The sequence below is a fragment of the Panthera pardus genome, unplaced genomic scaffold (assembly GCF_024362965.1).
Source record: "Panthera pardus isolate Hobbes unplaced genomic scaffold, ASM2436296v1 HiC_scaffold_18, whole genome shotgun sequence".
Taxonomy (NCBI): Eukaryota; Metazoa; Chordata; class Mammalia; order Carnivora; family Felidae; genus Panthera; species Panthera pardus.
Window position 1 is genome coordinate 12,898,977 of NW_026526743.1, and position 22,764 is coordinate 12,921,740.

The 22,764-nt window shown below is 53.9% G+C and overlaps 2 protein-coding genes across 8 annotated transcripts in view; one reads left to right on the forward strand and one right to left on the reverse strand.

Annotated features, from left to right (window-relative positions):
• Positions 1 to 22,718, forward strand: part of CD177 (CD177 molecule) — a 34,426-nt gene extending 11,708 nt beyond the window's left edge. Inside the window, exons 1-12 of one of the 6 annotated variants that reach the window (XM_019434503.2) lie at positions 4,314 to 4,471; positions 4,772 to 5,105; positions 11,261 to 11,447; positions 16,119 to 16,232; positions 16,811 to 16,951; positions 17,477 to 17,662; positions 18,593 to 18,712; positions 18,909 to 19,025; positions 20,735 to 20,872; positions 21,541 to 21,726; positions 21,860 to 21,994; positions 22,248 to 22,718. In XM_019434503.2, the coding sequence (XP_019290048.1) occupies positions 16,196 to 16,232; positions 16,811 to 16,951; positions 17,477 to 17,662; positions 18,593 to 18,712; positions 18,909 to 19,025; positions 20,735 to 20,872; positions 21,541 to 21,726; positions 21,860 to 21,994; positions 22,248 to 22,468 (1,281 nt within the window). In that variant the 5' untranslated portion in view covers positions 4,314 to 4,471; positions 4,772 to 5,105; positions 11,261 to 11,447; positions 16,119 to 16,195 and the 3' untranslated portion in view covers positions 22,469 to 22,718. Of the gene's footprint in view, positions 1 to 4,313; positions 4,472 to 4,771; positions 5,106 to 11,260; positions 11,448 to 16,118; positions 16,233 to 16,567; positions 16,737 to 16,810; positions 16,952 to 17,476; positions 17,663 to 18,592; positions 18,713 to 18,908; positions 19,026 to 20,734; positions 20,873 to 21,540; positions 21,727 to 21,859; positions 21,995 to 22,247 lie in introns of those variants that run through there. The other 5 variants (XM_019434505.2, XM_019434504.2, XM_019434508.2 and 2 more) reach the window with 5 other exon arrangements.
• On the reverse strand, positions 1,005 to 4,344 carry TEX101 (testis expressed 101). 2 transcript variants are annotated; one of them, XM_019434516.2, is made up of 7 exons: positions 4,235 to 4,344; positions 3,705 to 3,798; positions 3,565 to 3,666; positions 3,297 to 3,440; positions 2,985 to 3,179; positions 1,548 to 1,676; positions 1,005 to 1,308 (listed from the first exon to the last, which is right to left on the reverse strand). In XM_019434516.2, exons 3-7 carry the CDS (start codon positions 3,626 to 3,628, stop codon positions 1,178 to 1,180), a joined length of 663 nt encoding a protein of 220 aa, XP_019290061.1. In that variant the 5' UTR covers positions 3,629 to 3,666; positions 3,705 to 3,798; positions 4,235 to 4,344; the 3' UTR covers positions 1,005 to 1,177. The 2 variants fall into 2 exon arrangements, with proteins under 2 accessions (XP_019290061.1, XP_019290060.1); XM_019434515.2 differs by having other exon boundaries at positions 1,005 to 1,389.
• Positions 22,719 to 22,764: the final 46 nt, after the last annotated feature.

Consider the following 22,764-nt stretch of genomic DNA (forward strand, 5'->3'; position numbering starts at 1 on the left):
CTCTAGATGGCGTTTGCCAGCCATGGCTCTGAATACTTATCGTTCAGAAACTCTTAAGTCCCCTCATGAACAAATTTGAGTTGTTTGTGATTTCTTCTGCAAACTGGCAAACTGACACAATGGGGAGCTGGAGGCCTAGTGACAAAGATGAAGAATTAGCTGGAGTGGGGCTCTAACTCAAAAAGAGTTGGTTTAGAACCAGAGAACTTTCTAGAAAGAACTTGGCTGGACTATACTATGGCCAGACTCCCCTGTCCTTTGTGGGAGGGGTCAATCGTTCACATTAAGTCTTCTTCCACCCCTGGTGCAATTGACTATGTCAATTAAGCCTCGATAAAGCTATTCAAATAAAACAATAAATATCTGTTCCTCCTTACCCTTACCCCACCTTTTTACTTTTCTCTATAAGCTCCTATGTCATTGGAGTCTTTTATAAGATGGGTTTTATGTGTTCTTGAGTAATAAATAAACAAGCATGAGAAGCTCAAAACAAGTCTTAAGAGTCCCAGGCCCCCAGTCCTCATACCCTGCTGGGCCCCAGCTGCCTCCTGCGTTCCCTCTGCACACTGAGGATGATCACGTAGGCAGCAGAGAAGGGAAGGGATGATGTAAAGGGGCAAGAGACAGGACATAGGAGAGGGGGCCCGTTATGTAATGGAAGAATTTGGAGTCTGATTTTTCAAATTCTGCTATACCTGCCAGGGAAATGTTAGAACCAAAACAGCCAACTGTGGCCGTAAGGTTGGGCCGGGAGTGCTCTGGAGGAGTCTGATGCCGATCTCTTGCCCAGCCAGCAAGAGAAGTTGACCAATAAAGCAAAAGCAAAACCAGACTTTAGGTCGAAGTATCAAAGTTCTGGTCTTGCTCTGCCCAGAGCTACATCCGTGTGAGAAACTCACTAAAGTTTTCCAGATCTCTGCCTCCCTTTCTGCAAAACGTGTGGGTTGGATACGATGAATTTTAAGGGCCCTTTCAGCACTAAAATTCCACTTCTAGGCTTGAGGTACACACAAATTACAGTAGAAACTTTATTAGAAATATAAAACACAACCACAAGAACGCTCCTTTCTTCAAATCTCAACTTGTTGGTGACCAGCAGTCAGAAGGCTCCCGGTCAAAAGAGGTGTCCTGTGATCCAGGACCAGAAGTGTCTCCACAGGAACAATGGACAAGTTAGTTATTGCAGTAACAGCAGCAGCAGCAGCTCGAACCTCCAAACTGAAACAGGAAGCCTGGTGGCCCCATTTTCAGTCTTTCGGGGTTGAGGGAGAGACTGGTACGGACAAACTTCCTTCACCCACATGGGCCCTATGGTAAAGAACCCAGCCATCAGCCTGCAACCAGTTATGGATGTACAACCTTTCACCTCCAAAAAAGAATTGAGGCCTCCTGTGGAAGAAGAAAGGTCGGGGAGACACATAGATGTTTTGGGAAATCAGAGAGGAATCATTCCTCCCTCATTCCTAGAACCCTGAGTATCAGAACCTCTTGGATGCACTCAGATGTCTGGGTTTCCAGCCTCTGAAACCACCAGATGTTCAGTTTACCTCCAGTGATCTGAAGTCTTCCTTGGTAGCACTGAGTTGTATCATTGGGACAGGGAAGGGAAGGAGCAGTCAGACAGGTCCCCAAAGCCACACAGGTTGGGCAGTAGAAGGGTACTGATGTACTGGGAGCTGGAGGGGAAACAGAGGGACAATCGGGGTGTGTCCGGCCTCTGGAGTTGTCTCTTCTTGCTTCCCTCCCTTTCCCAAGTCTTTGCTGCTGACACCACAGCAGTCACGACCTATCACTGCAACCTCCCCCCACCCCTTATCCCCCCCCTCCCCCAGCTGCTGGCTTCTCCAACTGTTTTTCTTCGCTGTCAGAACCCATCCAACGTGACTTCCAAACTGTGTGCTTGGGTGTGGAGACAGAGATGAAAAGGACACGGTTCCTGCCATCGAGGACCCTTGTCTAGAAGGAGAAGGATGTGACAGGAATTATAATACATCTCAGTAGGCACTGCGTCCAAGGTATGATGGCAAAGGAATGGAGGACAACCTAACTCTCCGGAACAATTTGCCGAGTATTTTCACAGAGCGGACACCTGAGTTGAGGTGAAGGGTGAACAGAGGTTAGTTAGCTGCGTGAAAGTGGAGGGGTGGGTGGGGTAGCAAAGGAATCGGCGAGGACAAAGGCCCGGAGGTGGGAGCCAGCCGGGTGGCTTTCCGGGACTGGGAGACACTGCAGGGCTGGCATTCGGTTGGTAGGCACAGGAGGGCTGGGCCCGTCTTTATGGCCAGCACCCATTCTGGTTGGGCCAGGACCGTATCTACACTTAAGCATTTTGAATACCAGCCCCCCTCCCCCCACTGGACCACAGTAAAGGGGGAGGAGAGAGAAGGAAGTGAGCTGAGAGCAGGCAGGGCCAGATTGCTATAGGCCCCCGGCCACATTGGCCACAGTGGCCACATTGGGGAACTGGGGAAGCAGTAACTGCCAGACTGATTAGGCCACCCCGCCCTGCTCAGAAACCTCCACTGACACTTTATTGCTTAATAAATACAAAAGCCATGGGGCACCTGGTGGCTCAGTCGCTTAAGCAGCCAGGTCATGATCTCACTGTTCCTGAGCTCGAGACCCTCATGGGGCTCTGAGCTGTCAGCTGCAGATTCTGCTTCAGATTCTGTGTCTCCCTCTCCCTCTGCCCCTCCCCCGCTCGCACGCTGTTTCTCTCTGTCTCTCAAAAATAAATAAACATTAAAAAAAATTAATAAACAAACACAAAAGCCAACTTACACCCCAGCCTTCGTTGACGTCCCGGTGCTCCGAGCAGCGTTTAGACCCCAAGGTAACCATTTAGAAAAAGCCTGGCGGAAGGTCTGAGGTTCTTTTTCTGTGTGTGGCCCCCCAAGGGCCTGAGCCAAATGAGGACACAGAAAAAGGAGGCAAAACCATCTTTGCAGGGGCTCAGATAGTTTCTCCGAGTCCCCGTCTCTCACCTCTCGAGGCTTCTAGGGTCTCCGCCGGCCTCCAGAGCTCCTGGAGGTCCTTTCTGCCGTTGCAAAAGGAATCCGCACAATAGCTGGTGTAGGAGACTGTGATTATGCCTGGGGGTGGGGAGTGCTGGACATACGTCACCGCCTGCGTCCCATCGTAGATGCAGCCCTTAGTGGCCAAAACTGCGGTCTTGGCCCCTGTTAGGAGACGGGGTGGGGAAGAAAGCGGAGGGTGAGCCTGAGGTTTCGGGGAGTGGGTGGGAGCAGCACTGACCCAGACATACTCACCCCTCCTCCCGCCCTTTCTCATTTCACCTGCTTTGACCATCAGAAGGGATTCCTGGCAGAATGACCCGCCCTCACAACTCTCAACCTTCTCCGTGGTCCAGTTAAACATACTGCTTGGGTCCTCTTCTATACTGGTGAACACGCCCTTGTGACAATGTAAGTTTTGCACCGCTGGGGAGAAAAGGAGATCTGGGTGAGCGCTTGCTCTTCTCTGTGGGGCCCCCCCGTCAGCCCTCCTTTACCAGCGATCCATCCCCTGTGAACCAGCTCTCCCCCTCCCGGCCCCCGTTCTTACAGGCCAAGGAGGGGGCTCCCAGGAGGAGGAGGAACAACAAACTCTGGGCACGACGGGTACCCATGGCGTCCTTTAGAGAGGGCTGGAAGCGCGGCTCAGGATCTGTGATTTGACAGAGACGAGGGGGCTTTTCAGCCTCACAGAAAACGAGATTGCAGGGACCGTCTGGCAAGTACGGGCACGTCTGCGCTACAGAAGACCGTGACCTCCAGGGTCGGCGTGTCCCGATCGAGCCTGCAAGTTTGCACCACATAACGCGTTCACTGCGCCTCAGTTTCCGCAGCTGCAACTCTCCGACCCAAACAGCTGTCCCCCGAGGACAGAGGACGTCAACAACCCAGTGCCCTCCAACCACGGGATCCGGGAGTCCCGGCCCACAGGCCCCTGCTCCCGCACACTGGGGAGGCCGGGTTCAAACCTACGTTCTCCCGAGGCCGGGGATTCTCAGCCCCCAGTCCCCGCCCCCCGAACTCGGAATTCTGAGATCCCCGCCCTGTTCTATCTAGGGATCCAGGCGTTTGGGTTCCAGCCGCCGCCATTTCCCGCAGGGCCCCCAGCCTCCTCCCCTCTCAGGCCCAAGAGTCCTGGCGCCCACCCTCCTCCTTCCTCAGGACCCAGGATCCCCAGCCCCCCCTCCCCCCTTTTTCTCTTTAAGGGACCCCAATTCCACCTGGCTTTGGATAATCTCACAAGAATCCTAAAGGAGCCGAAGGAACGGCCCGGAACGGCTTTCTCGTTCCACTTGGCCTTCGTTTTGTCTCTCGGAGGCACGGAAGGCGGGGCCAGCTTCGCCCAGCGGGTCACTCGAAGCCCCATTGGTCGATGTGAAAGCATCTGATGAGCTCATTGGATGAACCCGAAGCAAGGCCGCACCCCCTTGGCCCCGGAGAAGGGGCCGTCTTGGGAGGTGCGCAGGCGCAGGCTGGCGCGCGGCGAGCAAACGGGAGGCGGGGTGGCGGGGTGTGAGCCCAGGGACGTAGCTGGTGTTTGTGGTACGCGTCGTGCGAGGCAAGGTGGGCAGCCCGTCCTCAAGTGGCCTCGTTGACCCTTTTCATCTCTGCTTCTCCAGCCAGGCTAGGAGGTCAGACCCTTGGCCATCACCCACTGAAGTTCTCTCCCTGTCCGAATGGTCTGGCTCCTGCCCCAGCACCCACCCGGTGGCCATAGGCCCTGGGAGGCAACGTGATCTCATCACCCTCACTTGCAGTGGTTCCTGCCCAGCCCGGGCGCCTCCTTCTGATCGCATCACAGCACCGGCCCCTCCATGGCCTTCTGGAAGGCCGAAGAGAGAAATGCCGGCTTCAGGGTTCCTTCCAGCATCCCCGAATGTGTGCATGAGCCTCAACTCTGAAGGCGCAGATTGCCGTTATGGCCGACCCACGTGGCCGTGCCACTGCCACGACTAAGACGTGCCTTTCATTCAGATTTCTTGTTCCTGGCTGAAAATTCTATTTCGTCTATAGGTAAACTTTCCAGATATGTATGTAACAAGAAGCAAAGGTGCCCTTTTTGTGCTTTCAGACTTGGTGCTGTTTCTGTAAGTGAGTATTTATTTTGAATCGAGAAAATACTACAATGAGAACTGAAACAACTAGGAACAGTTAATGCAAATGTGAAGCGAAAACAATTTGTCTAGATTAGGAAGAGTATTCTGACCTTTTAGAAACCACCCCCCCAAAATTTTTTTTAATGTTTGTTTATTTTTTGGGGGGTGGGGGAGGGGTAGAGAGAGAGACACAGCGGATCCAAAGCGGGCTCCTTGCTGACAGCAGCGAGCCCAACGTGGGGCCCCAACTCCCCAACTGTGAGATGACAACATGAGCGGAGTCGGATGCTTAATCGACTGAACCACTCAGGCACCCCCAAAAATGTTTTCAAAGATTAATCCAGGACAAAAAAAAAAAAAAAGCTGCCATTAGGTTATAGTGTAGCTCTAATTATTTCACGTTTTAACGTTCAAAACACTAAGAAGAGGCATGTGATTCATGGGATGAGAAATAATTAGGTGTCAGATGCCTTTAAGTCCTGGACTACAGGACAGGCTGGGTTGGGATCATTAGGAGGCAGGAAGAATAAAGCACCTTACAGCAGGGCCATGGCCAGTCCCAGCCTTGCCCCAGCAACCAGTCTGGGGGTAGAGTCCACAGATTTCAGGGGAGGAGGTCTGTCTGTTATGATGGTGGGGAGCCTGGCTATTCTGTCCACACTGTCTGGTCGGAATACCCTGGAACATTTGGTGGTTCTTAGAGTAAACGAAGGGACCGTCTTGGTTGATGCCTTTTAACAAGGAGCAGACTTACAAGATAAGCAGTTTTTAGTGCTTACTGTGGTTTTGATCCCACCCCCAGGAGCAAAGAGAAAAGATAGCAAGAAATTCGCTTCAAACACGGGGTCCCTGATGCCTCGCCCCGAGTTTTCTCATCTCTCAGGACTCTGGGGGTCCCTATTCCCAGCTCTCTCCTCCCTTGGACCCAGGAGTCCAGACCCCCAGCCCCTCCTCCCTCAGACCCAGGGGTCCTGCCCCCAGCCTACTGTCACCTGGACCCAGAAACCCAAGTCACTACCCACCTCAACTCTCAGCATCTAAATGTAACATAAAAATAAGGTACCCTTTGTGAACTTTCAGGATTGGTACTACTTCTGGAAGTAAAGCTATATAAATGAATACTTTTTAAATTAATTAATTAAATTAATTATATTTTAGAGAGAGAGAGAGAGATAGTGGGGGAGAGGGCCAGAGGGAGACGGAAAGAGAATCTTAAGAAGGGCCCACATCCAGCGTGGAGCCCGACACAGGACTCGATCCCACGATCCTGGGATCATGACCTGAGCCGAAATCGAGAGTCAGATGCTCACCCGACTGAGCCACCCGGATGCCCCATGAATATTTATTTTTAATAGAGAAAATGCCTCAGTAAGAATGGTGTTAGTAAAAGCTCTTAATTTTATGTAAACATGTATTAAGAACTTTCAGTTGGGGACAGTTAGTATTAAATATAATTACTAATATGTTATTAATGAAGACATTAGGGACAGTGAGTATAAATATGAAGAGGTAGCTCTGGTCCCAAGGACCCTGTCCCTTAGGCCCTGGGGGTCTGAGCCACCCTCCCATCTTTTCAGGACTCAGGCTCCAGTGCTCACAGCTCTCGGTCTCTAACAGTGCTCCGGTTCCCTGCAGCACTGTGTAACTACGGGGGAGGGGCTGGGTCCCAGTGTTCGGTCACAACTGCCAGTATGGGACCAATGGGGTCAGAGGGAACCAGAGGGCAGAGAGGGTGGTTGGGAGCTACACAGCCACCTGCTTCGAACTCCAGAATCTTATCTCTGTGCCCTCATCCCTCCCCATCCCTCTGACTAGCACTTGTCCTGCCTTCTGTCCCGGTTCCACAGCTGGCTTCTAGTTTCTGTCATGAACATCATCTTAAATTGGCTCTTGGCCTGGGAATTTGTTTGTTGGGGTCGTAGTAACTAAGTGCCACCACCTGGGAGGCTTTGGTTTTGGAGAAGGGTATTGTCTTTCACAGTTCTGGAGTCTGGAAGCCCACAGTCAAGGTGCTGGCAGGGTCGGTTCCTTCTGAGGGGTGGGCGGGAAGGATCTGTCCCAGATCTCTCTCCTTGGCTTGTGGCTGGCTGTCTTCTCCCTGTGTCTTCACATCCTCTGCCCTCTATGTGTGTGTGTGTGCAGATTTCCCCCTTTGTATAAGGACACCAGTCATGGGGCACCTGGGTGGCTCTGTCAGTTAAGCGTCTGACTTCAGCTCAGGTCATGATCTCACAGTTCGTGGGTTTGAGCCCCGCATCAGGCTCTGTGCTGATGGCTCACAGCTCAGAGCCTGGAGTCTGCTTCAGATTCTGTCTCTCTCTCTCTCTCTCTCTGCCCCTCCCTGCTCTCTCTCTCTAAATATAAATAAACATTAAAAATTTTTTTTTTAAAAAAAGACACCAGTCATACTGGCTTGGGCCCCACCCTAATGACCTCATCTTAATTTGATTGCCTCTGTAAAGACCTTGTCTCTAAATAAGGTCACTTTTGGGGGTCCTGGGGGTTAGGACCGCAACATATGAATTTGGGAAGAGGGGGGACACAGTTCAAGCTATCTCAGACTGTTCGATTTGTGTTGCAGTCGAAGTGGTTGAGGGTGGGATAGCGCTCCACGGGGGTCCCAGTGCTGTTTTGTCATTCCTTCTGCCTTAGCATCATTCCCGATGCAGCCTTTGCCTCCCAAGGAGGCTGCCTTGGTGAGGGATGGCATGAAGACACAGGATCAAGGGGGCATCCCTGGAGCAAGTCAGGGGCCCAGGGGCTGCGCTCGGGGATCCCAAATCAGCCAGCAAGCAGTGAGCTGAATTCAAGGTTCTGTGAACACAGGATGTATGTAGTGCCTCCCAGTGGGTGACTGTGCAGAGATCATCCCTTCCTGTCCCAGCCTTTCACCCGATTCCATTGTGAGATGAGTGACGGGAGACAGCTTCCAGGCACTAGGTCTGATTTTGAGGGGGTGCTGCGGGATTTCACCTGCCTGCAGCTCTGCCCCATCTTTGAAATCTTTGAACCGTGACATAGTGAAGCATCTGCGATCAGCCCATGTCTGTCCCTCCAGGTTCCAGGCTTGCAAAGGTGATCATATTCTCGAGTCACGGTCCAGGTGACCTGACCACAGAGTCCCTCAATCTTGGATTTAAAAGGGAACTTGGGGGCACCTGGGTGGCTCACTCGGTTGGGCGTCTGACTCTTGGTTTTGGCTCAGGTCATGATCTCACGGTTTCGTGAGTTCGAGCCCCACATCCGGCTTTGCAATGACAGCATGGATCCTGCTTGAGATTCTCTCTCTCTCCCTACCCCTCCCCTGCTCGTTCTCTCTCTCTCAAAATAAATAAAATTTTAAAAAATATTAAATTTTGTTTAATCTTTATTTATTTTTGAGAGAGAGACAGAGGGTGAGCAGGGGAGGAACAGAGAGAGAAGGAGACACGGAATCCGAAGCAGGCTCCAGGCTCTGGGCTGTCCGCACAGAGCCCGACGCAGGGCTTGATCCCACGAACTGCGAGATCATGACCTGAGCCGAAGTCGGACGCTTAACCGACCGAGCCACCCAGGCGCCCGAAAATTTTAAAAAATATTAAAAAAATAAAATAAAAGGGAACTTGGACCTCTTTTTAAGAACACATATAGCACCACTATTGTTCACCTGGAGTATTGCAACAGGCCCTCCCCCTGCCCCACGGTGATCTATTCCCTACCTGGTATCAGAATGATCTGTTTAAATATAAGCCAGATTGTGTCACTTCTCTGTTTAAAGCCTTCCAATGGATTTTCCCATTTTACAGAAAGGGAAGGAAGGGAGGGAGGGAGGGAGGGAGGGAGGGAGGGAGGGAGGGAGGGAGGAAAGAAGGAAGGAGAAGGGAGGGAAGGAAGGGAGGGAGGGAAAGATTCTAAATACTTGAAATGGCCTTGAAGGTTCTCCACATCTGGCCTCCCCTACCTCCTCATCTGCATGTTCTGCCCTGCTTTTCCTCATTCTCCTCCACCCACACTGGTCTTTGGGCTGTTCCTTGGATTCGTGGCAGGCACATATCCGTCTCAGGGCCTTTGCATATGCTTCCCCCACTCTCTGAAGGGGCAGAGAGAGAGGGAGAGAGGGAGAATCCCAAGCAGGCTCCATACTCAGCCCGGAGCCTGATGTGGGGCTCAATCCTACAACCATGAGAACATGACCTGAGCCGATATCAAGAGTCAGACACTTAACCGCCTAAGCCACCTGGGCACCCTGCAAATGGTATTTTATTTTATTTTAAGATTTTATTTTTAAGTAGTCTCTACATCCATCGTGGGGCTTGAACTCACAACCCCAAGGTCAAGAGTAGCGTGCTCCACCAACCAAGCCAGCCAGCCACACCCCTGCAAGTGGTATTTAAAAAATACATATTTCACTTTCCAGTTGTTCATTGCTACTATCTGGAAAGATTTAAGAATATGTAATACAGAATAGTGTAGAATATTTAAATTTTTTTAGCATGGATATAGACTAGTTTAGCCCTACTCCTAAGGTATAACTTTTCTGGGGTCTCTACTGAATGTCCTATATGTTCATTGAGGTCTGTCTGCTCTGGTTTATTGGAATTTGAATGTTTTCCTTTCTGTGTGAGCTTTGGATATTGTTCTACATATAGCCCCCTGGAAGGTTTTTTAGGTTTGTACCAGAATTCACAAACTTAGATAAGGGGCTTCCCCCGCTCCCCCATTCTAAAGTAAATTGCCTCTATGTATCCGCTTGCTTAACCCTAGTCAGGTAGCATGGCATTTTTATTTGTGGCTTTTTAAATTCATTTTTGGCATTGTAAAGATAGCCCCGACCCACTTCTATATCACGAACACAAAAGGAGACATTCAGAGTTAGTGTGGGTTTAAAACTTTATTCACTGATGTCAATAAAGTAACAGTAGATCTTTCCTGAGGTTCCGTTTTTAAAACCATCAAAAACTCGGTGGAAATTCTTAATAGTAAAGAGGGCAAAGGGGCGTCAATGAATTCATTCCCCTTTGGCCTCAGGTAATTCAGACCTTAGGTTCTTTGAGTGAAGTGTTCGCAAATCTCCGGAACTCTCTGGAACTCAAGGAGCCGAAGAGAATTCTATAAAATGCCAGCTCTCTGTGTCAGGAGATAGCTACAGAAAACACACTCACCTCTTCAATTAAAACTCTTACATAGTTAGGGGCACCTGGGTGGCTTAGTTGGTTGAGCGTCTGACTCTTGGTTTCGGCTCAGGTCATGAGCCCAGGGTCCCTGACAGCACAAAGCCTGATGTGGGGCTCGATCTCACGAACGAAACTGTGAGATCCTGACTGATCCATCCAGGCGCCCCTATTACTTACGTTCTTGAGGTTATTTTTATAAATCTATTATATCTGTAAGTAGAAATATTATATGATGGTTGCCACGGGGCATTTCTTCCCAACTCCCTGTTCTGTGACATCGTGGTAACTTGAAATCAGTCATGGTGGGAATATTTACACCATGGGAATAGGCAAACACTACAAGTCAGAGCTTTTATTTCTCCCCTCAGGGAAGCAGTTAAACATTTACCAGCACACCATGAGGGTGCTTGGCCTTATGTTCAGAGGCAGATTTATGTAGAAGGGAGCTTTCTCCCCGTTTCAGTATTGAGCCTTTTCATACAGGTTATATATCTATGACGTGCATCGCGTCCCCTAGATGGAGAGCATTTGTGCAGTGCGCAACCTGACCTACGTTCTCAGTGGTCCTGACTCTTTGTTATATATTGTCACAGCAGACAACATATTTAAAATACAGGCTTGCTCCCAACTCTTGCCCATCCTTTGTGTTTCCCTGGATCCAGCCTTACCATTGTAAGCAGCAGTTTCTTTAATAAATTCTGCTCAAATCACCCAAGTTGGGGTTGTACCGTTCATTTCCTTCTGGGACCGTGACCGATTCAACAATCAGTAGGATCAGGAAACAAATCCGCATTCGGGGCGGGGGATTCTACCACACGGAAGAAGCACAGGCAGAGCTCGACCGGGGGTCCGATGGAGCACAGGTAACGCCAGTCCTATGATCATTTCACAGTTGCTCAAATGATCACTTGGTGGTGGCAGTGACAGAAGCGGAAAGTGCAGTATTGGTGGCTGTGGCACCGTTCCTGCGGCAACGGTGGCGAATGTGTTGGTGCAGGCGTCAGCCGGTTCCTTCGGATGACCCCACAGAGCAAACACCGAGCAACCGGAAGATGAGAATGTCCAACTGGAAAAGCGATGGGCGGTCAGAAAGCTTCCTTGGCGGAGTGTCCCTTCCTGCTCGGCAACTCTCCATGGCTCCCTGCCCTCCGGAGACAGGCCGACCCCTCGGTCTGGCTTTGCAGGTACTTGACCAGCCCCGGCCCCCCCGCCGCTAGCCATTCCCAAGGTCGTTGCTGCCTCCTTGACCCTGCACTGCTGTTCCTTCTGCTTAGAATGGCTCTCCCTTTGTTGCCCACACCCACCTTGTCTGCCTGGAAAACTTGTAATCACCCCCAGTTCCAGCTGCACCCCATCCTCTTGATGATCCCTTCTCAGGCAGACCCTTTTTTTTTTTTTTAAAGTTTATTTATTTTGAGAAAAAGAGCGAGCACACAAGGGGGGCAGGGGCAGAGAGAAGGAGAGACAGAACCCCAAGCAGGCTTTGTGCCATCAGCACAGAGCCGGATGCGGGGCTCAAACTCACAAACTGTGAGATCACGACCTGAGCCGAGATCAAGAGTCAGATGCTTCACCGACTGCGCCCCCCAGGCGCCCCTCAGGCAGACTCTTCGTGAAAACAGCAGCCTTGCTCTTTCCTCCAGGTCTTTCACGTGCTGTTTCCTCTGCCTGTTACCATCCTTTCTTCTGCCAATAAACTGCAGCTTATCTGTAAGACACAGCTCACGGGTCACCTCCTCTGTGAAGCCCTCCTTAATGCTCCCCCCTACCCGGGACATCAGTAGCTTCCTCCCCTGAGCTCTCCCAGACTCCCTTCGCCACAGCCTTATGAGACTGATGCGCTGTCTACTGCGCTAACGAGGCACCTTGCCACAGCCTTATGACCACCTGTATCTCTGATGTCTCCCCTCCTCCTGGAAGCCCCTTTGGGGCAAGGACGAGGTCTGAGTCCTCTGGGGTCTTCAGGGAGACCTTGGAATCCTGCATGAACTCACTTCCCATCCACAGAGAGGAATGTTGGCTGAACTCTCTGGGCACCTGTGTGTGTGTGTGTGTGTGTGTAGGGGGGTTCAGAGCTGGAGGGTGTGGGCAGCTTCTTGTAGTAGTTGTCAGGACACATGGACGCAGAGGCCGGGGGCTGCCCTGGGCTCCGGGACGTGGGCCTCCTGGCCCACTGCCACAGCGCAGCCCTCGGTGAATACTACGTTTCACCACCTGCAGGATTTCCCTACGTCTTCCAGGGCCACCCGAGTGCCGTGCTAACCCAGCAGCTACCCACTGCCTGGCCCCGGCCCACCGTACAGATCTGTCCTCAAACCCGGGCTGTTTTACCCCTTCTCTGTAAACAGATCACAGAGTAGCCTCGCGAACCCGCAGGTGCGTGTGGAGGGACGGGCGGCAGAAGCGGGTACCGTGGGCACCTGAGCCACCTGCCGAGGCGTTCACCTGTGCCCCCCACCCCGTGAGAGCCTGATCCCATACGCACCTTTTCCCTGGGTGGTGGCTGCCCCCGTGCCTGGCCGGGGTCACGGTTTGGTAGCTCAGACACCACCCGGCAGGTGACGTGCAGTGCAGGTCACAACGCCCTTGGTGTCCCACAGGCCAGTCGCCAGACTCCCCTGGGACGCAGTAATAAGCCAGGAGCTGCTTTCTAACCGGAGGATAGTTATTTGCAAAAGGAGACATACGTACCCTTTGCTCCCAAACCCCGACTTTCTCACTTATCCTCTTAGCTCTTTCTGTCACAGAAACTTTTCAAAGCCGTTGGGTCTGTTGGGTCATAAGACTTTCGTTCCAGACCCTTCCTACTCTAGGATCTACTCAAAACTGGCGGTTTTGTGGGTTCCCTCAAAAGTGTCAGAAGGTCGGGTCCTCGCTTAACACCCTGTCTCAGCCCCCCGGTCATTCCCCTGACTCATCACGGGGGCATGTTATCATCTCACATCATCACACAGAGAAGGGTGAGCCCAGTACAGTAAGATATTTTGAGAGGCACATTCACATAACTTCTCTTACAGTATATTGTTATGATTGTCCTATGTAAACATTAGTCATTGTTGTTAATCTCGTACTGCACCCAGTTTATAAGTTAAACTTTAGCGTGGGGGGTGCCTGGGTGGCTCCGTCGGTTAGGCGTCTGAATCTTGATTTCGGCTCAGGTTGTGATCTCACGGTTCGTAGGTTCGAGCCCCGTGTTGGGCTCTGGGTTAGCAGCACAGAGCCTGCTTGGGATTCTCTCTCTCCCTGCCCCTCCCCAACCCCTCAAAATAAATAAACTTAAAAAAATGAAACTTTAGCATAGGTATGTATGGGTAGGAAAGGAACAGTATACAGAGAGCTTGGAACTACTGTGCATTCAGGCATCCACTGGGGGCTTTGGAATGTATCCTCCGCGGATACGGGGGGGCTGCTGTTTGGGGACATGCCCTAGACCTATGGGGCCCCAGGGTTTACACCAATATGATGGGGTTGCTGGATGTGGCCCTGTTGATCTCTCACCCTCTGGCACACACATGTCTCATTTACTGAATCATCAAGGGTGTTTGCTACCTCTTGTTCACTGTGTCCGAGTCAATAACACAAATCCATCAATGCAGTGGGTGAGTGTGATGTTCTGTAGAAAATCAGATGATCAGGGTCCCTCTGAACCATATTATAGGACAGAGCAGGAGAGCCGACCTCCTTCATGGCAGGGATTAACGTCCACCCAGAGCCATCATCCAAATAATCCCTGCAAGGTCTGAGCATTTATTTGCCTTTGACCGGTGCCCAGCTGCCCCGGATAAATAGCCTCCAGTCTTTCTGGTACAGGGGATCAGTCACTGCCTACACCCGTGGTGGCACTGCAGGGTCCTTCTCAAATGGATCCGGTCTCCCCCCTCATTTGTGAAGTCCCAGGTCTATGAACAACCCATGAGCTGAGGATAATCATCACCCTTTCTGTAAGGAAGAGGGTGAAGCAATTGGGAGGGGGGGGGGAAGGGAATGACCCAAGGCTACACAATCAGGGAGCGACAAGATCCGGCCTGGTAGCAAACAGAGTTTCACACACCCGAAACTGTAAGCCTTTTTGCTAAATAGCTCCACGCCCAGCCTTGCACTTGCTACTTGAAATACACAGGACTCCCAGGAAGGTTGCCTTAATATCCTGACTCGGTCCTGCCTTGCCAGGCCCCTGCCAACCTGCCACTCTCAACACCCACTCCCTCCCTCCTCCTTGCTCCAGCCTAGCCGCCTGCTTTCTTTCTAATCCTCTCCATAAACCAGGCATGGGCCCACCCCAGGGCCTTTGCACCTGCTCTTGCCTCTGCCTGGAATGCATTTGGTGCATGTCTTCCATGGTAAGCTCTTTCTTTTCATCCTGCTCTCAGCTCACAGGCCATCTCCTCCTGGAGACCTTCCCTGATCCCAGTTCAGTCACTTAACTTTCACATCACTTGGTCTTCACCCTGCCCAGCACCCAGCACCATTTGTGTGTGTGTGTATGCTCATGTGTTTGCTCCATGTCTATCTCTCTCGATCAGGCGTGAGCTGAGCAGAAGCTGGGCCTCATTCTTGTTGGTCTTCCTGAATCCCCAACAACTGGGATGGTGCCTTGCACAGAGTCCAGCTTTAATAAATATATGTTGACTAAAAGCAAGACATCGAATTGACTACCTATGACCCTATGTGCCTCTTTGCCCACCCTTCCTTCTCTTCCTCCAGAAACACTGTTTCAGGCGGGTGCCTGGGTGGCTCAGGTGGTTAAGGGCCCAACACTGCCTGGGTGGCTCAGGTGGTTAAGGGCCCAACTTCAGGTCGGGTCATGATCTCACAGTTTGTGAGTTCGAGCCCCGAGTCTTCGAGCTTCCGCTCTCCGTGGGGAGCCTGCTTTGGGTCCTCTGTCCTCCCTCTCTGCCCCTCCCCTGCTCACTCAGAAACACTGCTTCAGGCCATGCGCATCTCCAGAGGGCGCCATTATTCCCACAGCAACAATGTGACTCATTGGGGAGGGGGTGGTGTTTCTACGGCCCCACAACCCGTACAGACGTAGTGATGGCTCTCTCGCCATCTTTCACCGCGCATTCATTCATTCATTCGTTTATCCAATCAGTATTTATTGAACACTCATTGTATGCCCCATTGGTAGTGTCGATGCACTGAGAGATGGGGAAATGTGACTCTGCCTGTGTGGCAAAGTTTAAACGTGAACTAGAATGTATAAAGATGTCAAAAATAAACATAGAGTTGTAAGTTACACGTTAGTCTCTTTCTCCTCTGCTACGGCTCCTCCCACTTTCCTCTTCCTCATACACACAGGGGCAGATAGCCCTTATTCCTCCCCGGCCCCCTCCTACCCAGCGTGCTAGAGCTGGTTTGTACAGGCTTGCAAAAGCGGATTGTTAAATATTTCAGAATGTTTCCAGCTATGTGTTAAATGACTGGTAGCTTGAAATCAGACATGGCAGAACTATTTATACCACAGAAATAGGCCCACGTTGGGACGCCTGGGTGGCGCAGTCGGTTGAGCATGGGACTCTTGATTTCGGCTCTGGTCATGATCCCAGGGTTATGCGATTGAGCCTCGCATTGGGCTCCCCGTGGAGCTTGCTTGAGATTCTGTCTCTCTCTCCCTCTGCCCCTCTCCCTTGCTCATACTCTATCTGTAAAATTAAAAAAAAAAAAAAGCTAAATAAAAAAAAAGAAATAGATCGACGTTACAAGGCACAGCGTTGAGGCTGTTTTTCTGAATAGCTGCTTTTCTAGCACATCCCCCTTCCCATCTCTCTCTGGCAAAGAAACGTGTTGTCAAGGAATATCCTGTCATGGACAGAGATTTACTTTCCACTACAACCCCTCCACTCGCCATACTTCAGCTCCCCAGTGGGTGGGTGGCCGGGAGGTGGAGACGCGGGCCTGGATTGCTACGAGTGGGGAGAACAGCGGAAGAGAAATGCATGAGGGAAAATCATGGAGAAGGGAACATAAAGGTAAACAATGGAAGAAAGAAGTGAGAAGCCAGAATCCGCATTGGGCAGAGGTTAAAGTAGAGAGTAGCCAGTACGCACCCAACAATGTCCTCATGGGCTGTTGGGCTATTTCCCCACGTGGGGCCAGGTTGCAGTGAGGAAACCGCCTTCCCAAACTACCCTGAGACAGGGTGGGGGAGGGCAGCCTTATAGCTGGGCTCCGGAGAAAAGGGGGCGGAGTGGCTGGACCAGTGGGGCCTGGGGGCCCGGATGTTTCTGATTGCTGGGGTGGGGTCCGGGGAAGGAGGGAGGATCCGGATTTCTCATCCAGTGAGATTCAGAGGGTGGGCCCAGACCTCCTCTCTCAAGGCCCTGCCTCCCGCCCTTTCCTGGCTGCCTGGGGTGTGAAGAGATATAAAAGGTCTGGGCCCCCAGAAGAAGGTGAAGGAGCCAGAGTCCCAGCTGCCCTGACCATGAGCCCTGCGCTGCAGCTGGCTCTCCTGGGCGCCACCCTCGTGTTGCCCCGTGAGTGAGGACCCCGACCTGGGAGGGCGTTTTCCCGGAGGATGGGCTCAGATGGATTTCTCTCCCCGTCTCAGGAGCGCAGGCCCTGACCTGTCAGAGGGCGACACGTGAGTTTCTGATTAATGTATCGGAAATGCCCCTTCGGTGGAAGGCGGACCACGAGGTATGTGCCAACGGCTGGGGCTGCCAAGACACGCTGATCCTCATTGACAACGGTGAGAAGAGCCCCGTGGGCCTCAAGGGTGACTCTCACCCTTCCCTGGGAGAGACATCCCTCCCTTCCCAGTCCTGTGTTGTATAGGGACTCAGCCAAGCAGCCGTCCCCTCCTTGGCAGGAACAGCCCCTGGGGCGCCCAGTCGCCTCTCCAGCCTCTCACCCCAGACTACTATCAGACCCTCCCTCTAGGACCCAGGATCCAGGGCCCCAGCCCCTCCTCCTCTCTCAGACCCAGGGGTCCAGGTTTCCAGCCCCTCCCCCCTCAGACCGAGGAGTTCTGGCCCCCAGCCCCCTCCTGCCTCAGACCCAGGGATCCAACTTTCTAGTCCCTCTTCCCTCAGACCCAGGATTCAGACCCCCAGCCCCTCCTCCCTCCTGGGTCCAGGGCTCCCAGCCCCTCCTCCCTCAGACCCAGGGGTCCAGGTTTCCAGCCCCTCCTCCCTCGGACCCAGGGGTCCAGGGCCCCCGGGCCCTCCTCCCTCAGACCCAGGGGTCCAGGGCCTGCCTCTCTCTCTCGGTGCAGGACTTCAAGTGAACATAGTACTCACCAAGGGCTGCACCCCGGTGGGGAATCAGGATGCCCGCATCACGGAGCACAGGGCAGGCCCCGGCCTCTCCGTCCTCTCCTACACCCACGTGTGCCGCCAGGAAGACAACTGCAACAACCTGTCCACCACCCTCCCACTCTGGGCCCTGCCCTCCACCGCAGGTGCGGGGTGCGTGGGGAGGCGGGACCCGGAGGGCACAGGGGGCGAGAGGGGCTGTCAGGAGCACTGGGAGCCGGGAGCAGCAGGGCTGAGGGGCAGACGTGAGCACAGAGGGACCCTCCGTTTAGCTCCCTCTTCCCTCCCTCCTCCCTGTCCACTCCCCCTGCGGCTCTCTCCCTCAGCACCCCTTCTCCCGTCCTCCTGGAGCAGCAAACCGCACTCATTTCCTGGTGTTCGAGCACCTAGCATGGCCTTCACCTGGCGCCTGCTCCTTTCTCCTCCTTGTTTCTTTTTCTCTTCAGAATTTGGCCCACTCACGTTTTATTTAGGCTTTTGGCATTCCCTCTTCCAAAGTGAAATTGGCCCGTGACATTTTTTTTTTTTTTTTTAATTCGAGCTGACACACAGCATGACGTTAGTTTCGGCCGTACAGCACAGGGATTGGACAACTCTGGGCCTTACGCTGTGCCCACCGCAAACGTAGCTCCCACCTGTCACCATACATCGCTATCACAGCGCCATTGACTATATTCCTATCCCTGCCTGCCCTGTGTCACCAGTCAGGTCTGGGGCCACGTGTTGTGTTTCTCTTCTCTCTGGAATCATTTGTGAACATAGGTGTCTGGTGTTCTCGCACTGTTTCGTGGACCCCGGGGGGTGAACCACCTGGGTTCCTCCCAGGGCACCCCTCCCCCACCGCACCCCCTCCTGTACTCCGGCCCAGGTGCCCCTCCACGGTCCTCTGGTTCCTTCCCTTCTTTCCTTGCTCTTTCCCTTACCACCCGCCCCTGATTCCCCGGCGTGTCTGCAGAGAGGAGCCTGGGAGGGCACACCGGTGGGAGACTGGGGAGGTCGCTCCTTGGGACCAGCAAAGCCAGGGTGGAGAGTCGTAGGTCCCCATCCAAATCCAGAGCCCTCCGTCCCCTCCCCAGGCCCGGGCTCCCTGCGGTGTCCAGTCTGCTTGTCTAAACAGGACTGCGAGTCTGTGACAAAGATGACCTGCCCGGCCGGGAGCACGCACTGCTACCGTGGCTCAATCCAGCTCAGGGGAGGTGAGCCAGGACAGGAGGTCCCCGTGGGGCGCAAAACCGGTGGTGGGGGAAGGGTCTGAAGACCGAGATCTGGTTCTCTGGTGGGTGCCAGGGGAAGCCGAGACCTGAGAAGGGTGGGTCTGGCCTCCGGGAACCGCGCCACCCCCCCTCCCCCAAGGGCAAAGCCTCCCTCACCCCTCCCCGCCCCTGTCCACAGGGGGTGTCTTCACCGTTCTGAGAGTCCAAGGATGCATGTCCCAAGAAGGCTGCAACGTGCTTAATGGGACTCGGGAAATCGGGTCCATCGTTGTGAGTGAGGACTGCAGCCCTAACGGTGAGCGTCACGAGAGAAGCGCAGCCTTGGGCGCGAGGACCCGCTGGTAACCTAAATGTTTGGTTTTTGGTTTTGTTTTGAGAGGGAGAGAGACAGACAGACAGAGAGACAGAGCACAGCAGGGGAGGGGCAGAGAGAGAGGGAGACACAGAATCCGAAGCAGGCTCCAGGCTCCGAGCCGTTGACACAGAGCCCGACGCGGGGCTTGAACCCACGAACCGCGAGATCACAACCTGAGCCGAAGTCGGATGCTGAACCGACTGAGCCACGCAGGCGCCCCCTCTAAATGTTTATTAAGGCCAGATTGTGTGGGTCTTTGGAGTTACAGTTTTATTCAGAGAGGGATGGGGACCTTTGGGATGGAGCCTTCTGAGCAGAGGAGCTTGAATCGGCTTTCCCCTTACGAGGGGTGCTGCTGGGGGCGTGGGCCGGAAATCCGGGTGGGGGAGCAGGTGAGGACGTGTGGTCCCGGGCCTGGCGGAAGCAGTGGAGATGGTGAGAAGCCGTCAGGTTCTGGAGGTAGGTTTGCAGCTTGAGCCACAGGATTTCCTGATGGGTGCAACCCAAGAGGAAGGCAGTTGTCGAGGATGACGGCAATGTTTTACCGGAGCAGCTGCCTTTGGCCAAGATGGGGAGGATGGGGCCCAGAGAAGCGGGTCCGGGCTCGGGGCAGGCAGCAGAGGGTGATTTGGTCGTCTGCGTGGTGGGAAGATGAGCAGGCCTCCCTCGTGGGCTTGTGGCGAAGGTCGCATGTGTGGATGCTGCCTCGCCAGCCCAGGTGTTTCAAGGGACACATCCCTCCTGGCCACATGAGGGCCAAAGAGAAGGTCTAGGCTCATGGTTTTCAAAGGGACTCCTGAGGGCGCAGGGGCCGAGGTAGCCGAGGACGGCCGTCACCCCCCACCCCGGCCCCCACCTGAGGAGCCAGAACACCTGAGTTCCCAGCTCAGCTCTGCCAGTGACCTGTGGTGGGACATGGGGCAAGCTACTTAACGAGTCCTCTGCCTCTGTTTCCCATCTTTTTTTTTTTTTTTTTTTAATGATTATTTGTGTATTTTTGAGAGGGAGCTGGGGAGGGGCAGAGAAAGAGGGGAGAGGGAATCTCAAGCGGGTTCGGTGATGTCCGACACGGGGCTCGATCCCACAAACCGTGAGATCGCGCCCGGAGCCAAACCCGAGAGACAGACAGTTAACCGGACTGAGCCACCCAGGCGCCCTCTTTCCCACCTGGACAATGGGGCGATGATGGTGGCCGGAGGTGGCTGTGAGGAACTGAGGTAATCCCGGTGGCCGCAGGGGGGCTGGGGGGGTTGCTCAGACGCAGAGTAAAGGCTCCGTACGCCCTAGGCATTTTGAGTATTTAGCTCCGGAACACAGGGTTTCTCAGTTGAAAGAAATCTATGGGGGCAGGCTCCCCTCCTCATCCAGGTGAGAGCCCTGAGTGCCACACAGGAAGTGGAGCCGTTGTCCCCGTCACGCCCAATAGCCTTCCTCAAGGATCGTGGAGAAAGGCTCCTGCAGACGTTCGGAGCAAAAACAGGGCGAAGGATGTGGATGGGACTCCGACTTCCAAGGTCCCTCCTAAATCTAAGGTGGCAGGACTCTGTGGCCGGGTCACCTGGAGAAATCCTCGGGGACGCATGGGACCCGGAGGGAAGGTGTGGCTGATTCCCTGGCTTACACGGACCCTGCCAACTCCTTCTCTGCAGCTTTTCTGACCTGTGAATGGGGGAGCGAGTTACACACTGGTCGAAACCTGTCTCGGATGCCCATCAGGTGGACCACAGCTCACAAGATTTGTGACCCTGGGGAGGTGTGTGAGGAGACTCTTCTGCTGGTAGACGCAGGTGCGTGGGCTGCAGCAGAGGGCGAGTCTGGGCTCCCGAGTCTCCCCGCCCTGGGTCAGGTCCCCCAGCTTCCTGCCTGGTTCCCCTCACGCTCAGGCCTGCCTTCCTCTTTCTGTGCCTGGGTTCCCCCTTCTGGGAGCGGGGCAAAGTGACAACAGCGATAGTACCGCCCTTGCTGCCTCGCGAGAGGCCTCGTGAGGGAGACGGAGGACGGAGCGGGCACAGAGTGACCTCGCCGGTCTCACTCGAGGTCTATCGAGCGCCTGCCGCGTGCCAGGCACTGTTGGTGGCACCGTGGATCCTTCGTATCCTCCTTCCTCCAGCGTTACATGCCAGTGGGGAGGCAGCGAGAAATACAAACGCAGCAGAGTAAGGCATGGGAGTGAAGACAAGAGCAACCCGGCCGGGAAAGGAGGCAGGGAGAGCGAGGTGAAGGCTGCCGTTGGAAAACAGGTGCTCTTGGGAGGCCGTACCAAGCGAGTGACATTCGAGGAAGAACGAAAACGCCACAGAGCTGACTCTGGCCCCAGCCTTCACCCTACACTCCGTGTGCCCTGTAATCAGGCACTGGCATTACCCCTCCACCCGCCTGCCGGGCGTCAGGGAGCCCCTGGCTCATCAGAGCCCGACTCCCCCCAGCCCAGCTTCTGCTCTCTCTCACCCCTCAGGACAGAGCTCAGTCATAGTGGAAAGCAAAGGCTGCACCAAGGGCAGGACGCAGGATGCCCCGACTGTCTCCATACACTCGGGGCCCCCCGGAGTGCTGGTCGCCTCCTATGCCCATTTCTGCTCCTCCAACAGGTGCAACAGGGCCAGGAGTACCAGCGTCCTACTGAACTCTCTCCCTCGTCCAGGTATGGAATCCCAGGGGGCCGGGTGGGACTGGGGACACTGAGAGATGGGGAGGCACAGAGACTCTGGGGATGGAGGAGGGTGGCTACAGCTAGGAGCAGAGCCGTGCGCCCCAACCTTCTCTCTACTTTTCAGCTGCCCCCACCCCGGGAGACTTGCAGTGTCCCATCTGTGTGCAGGGCTCTACCCCGTGCCCAGAAAACCCGGAAAACGTTACATGCCCTAACGGCACGACTCACTGTTACAGCGGTTACATTAGGCTCTATGGAGGTGAGTCCTGATGGCCAGGTCCCAAGCATGCAGGGTTGAGGGCCTGGATTCCGTGGTTCTGAGGTGGGAGGGTGCTTGAGGCCCTGACTCATGGGTCTGAGGGTACAGGGGCCTGGGAACTCAGATTTCTAGCTCTGAGGGAGGAGGGGACTAAGCCCGGCCTCCTGATCTGAGGGGGCTGGGGTTCCGTGGGTCTCAGGAATTTAAGGGTATGGTCCTTTGAAACCTCTCTGACTGAATCTTCACTCTCTAGGTGGGATCATCTCTAAAATACATATTCAGGGCTGCGTGACCGAAGCTTCCAGCTCCTTGTTGAACCATACACAGAAAATTGGGATCTTCTCCGTGGCTGAGAATTCGGAGGAACCGCTCGAGCCCTTTCTCCAAGATGGAGCTGTCCCCACCCGCCTACTGGCTTGGGTGGTGGGACTTGGCTTGTCCCTAGCCCTCTGGTGTGGGATGCCTCTCTGCTGAGCCCATTTCCCGATGATTCTCAGCTCCTTGCTGATTCCCCGAGCCAACTTTCCCTCTGACCTCATAACCAAACAGCCTTGGGCGTTGAATGATTTCCTTGTCCTCTCCATGAATGATCATCCCTCGACATCCCCACAGACCTCCGTGACCTGATAACAACACGCTGCTGGGAGCGGCTGAACTTGCCCTCTGGGAGAGTCAAGGAGTGGCCACTTGTGTCCGATAATAAAGGCGTCGTCCTTTCCCTGAATGCTGGGGTCTGTCTATGACGGGAGGGCAGGACCCGCAGAGATCTG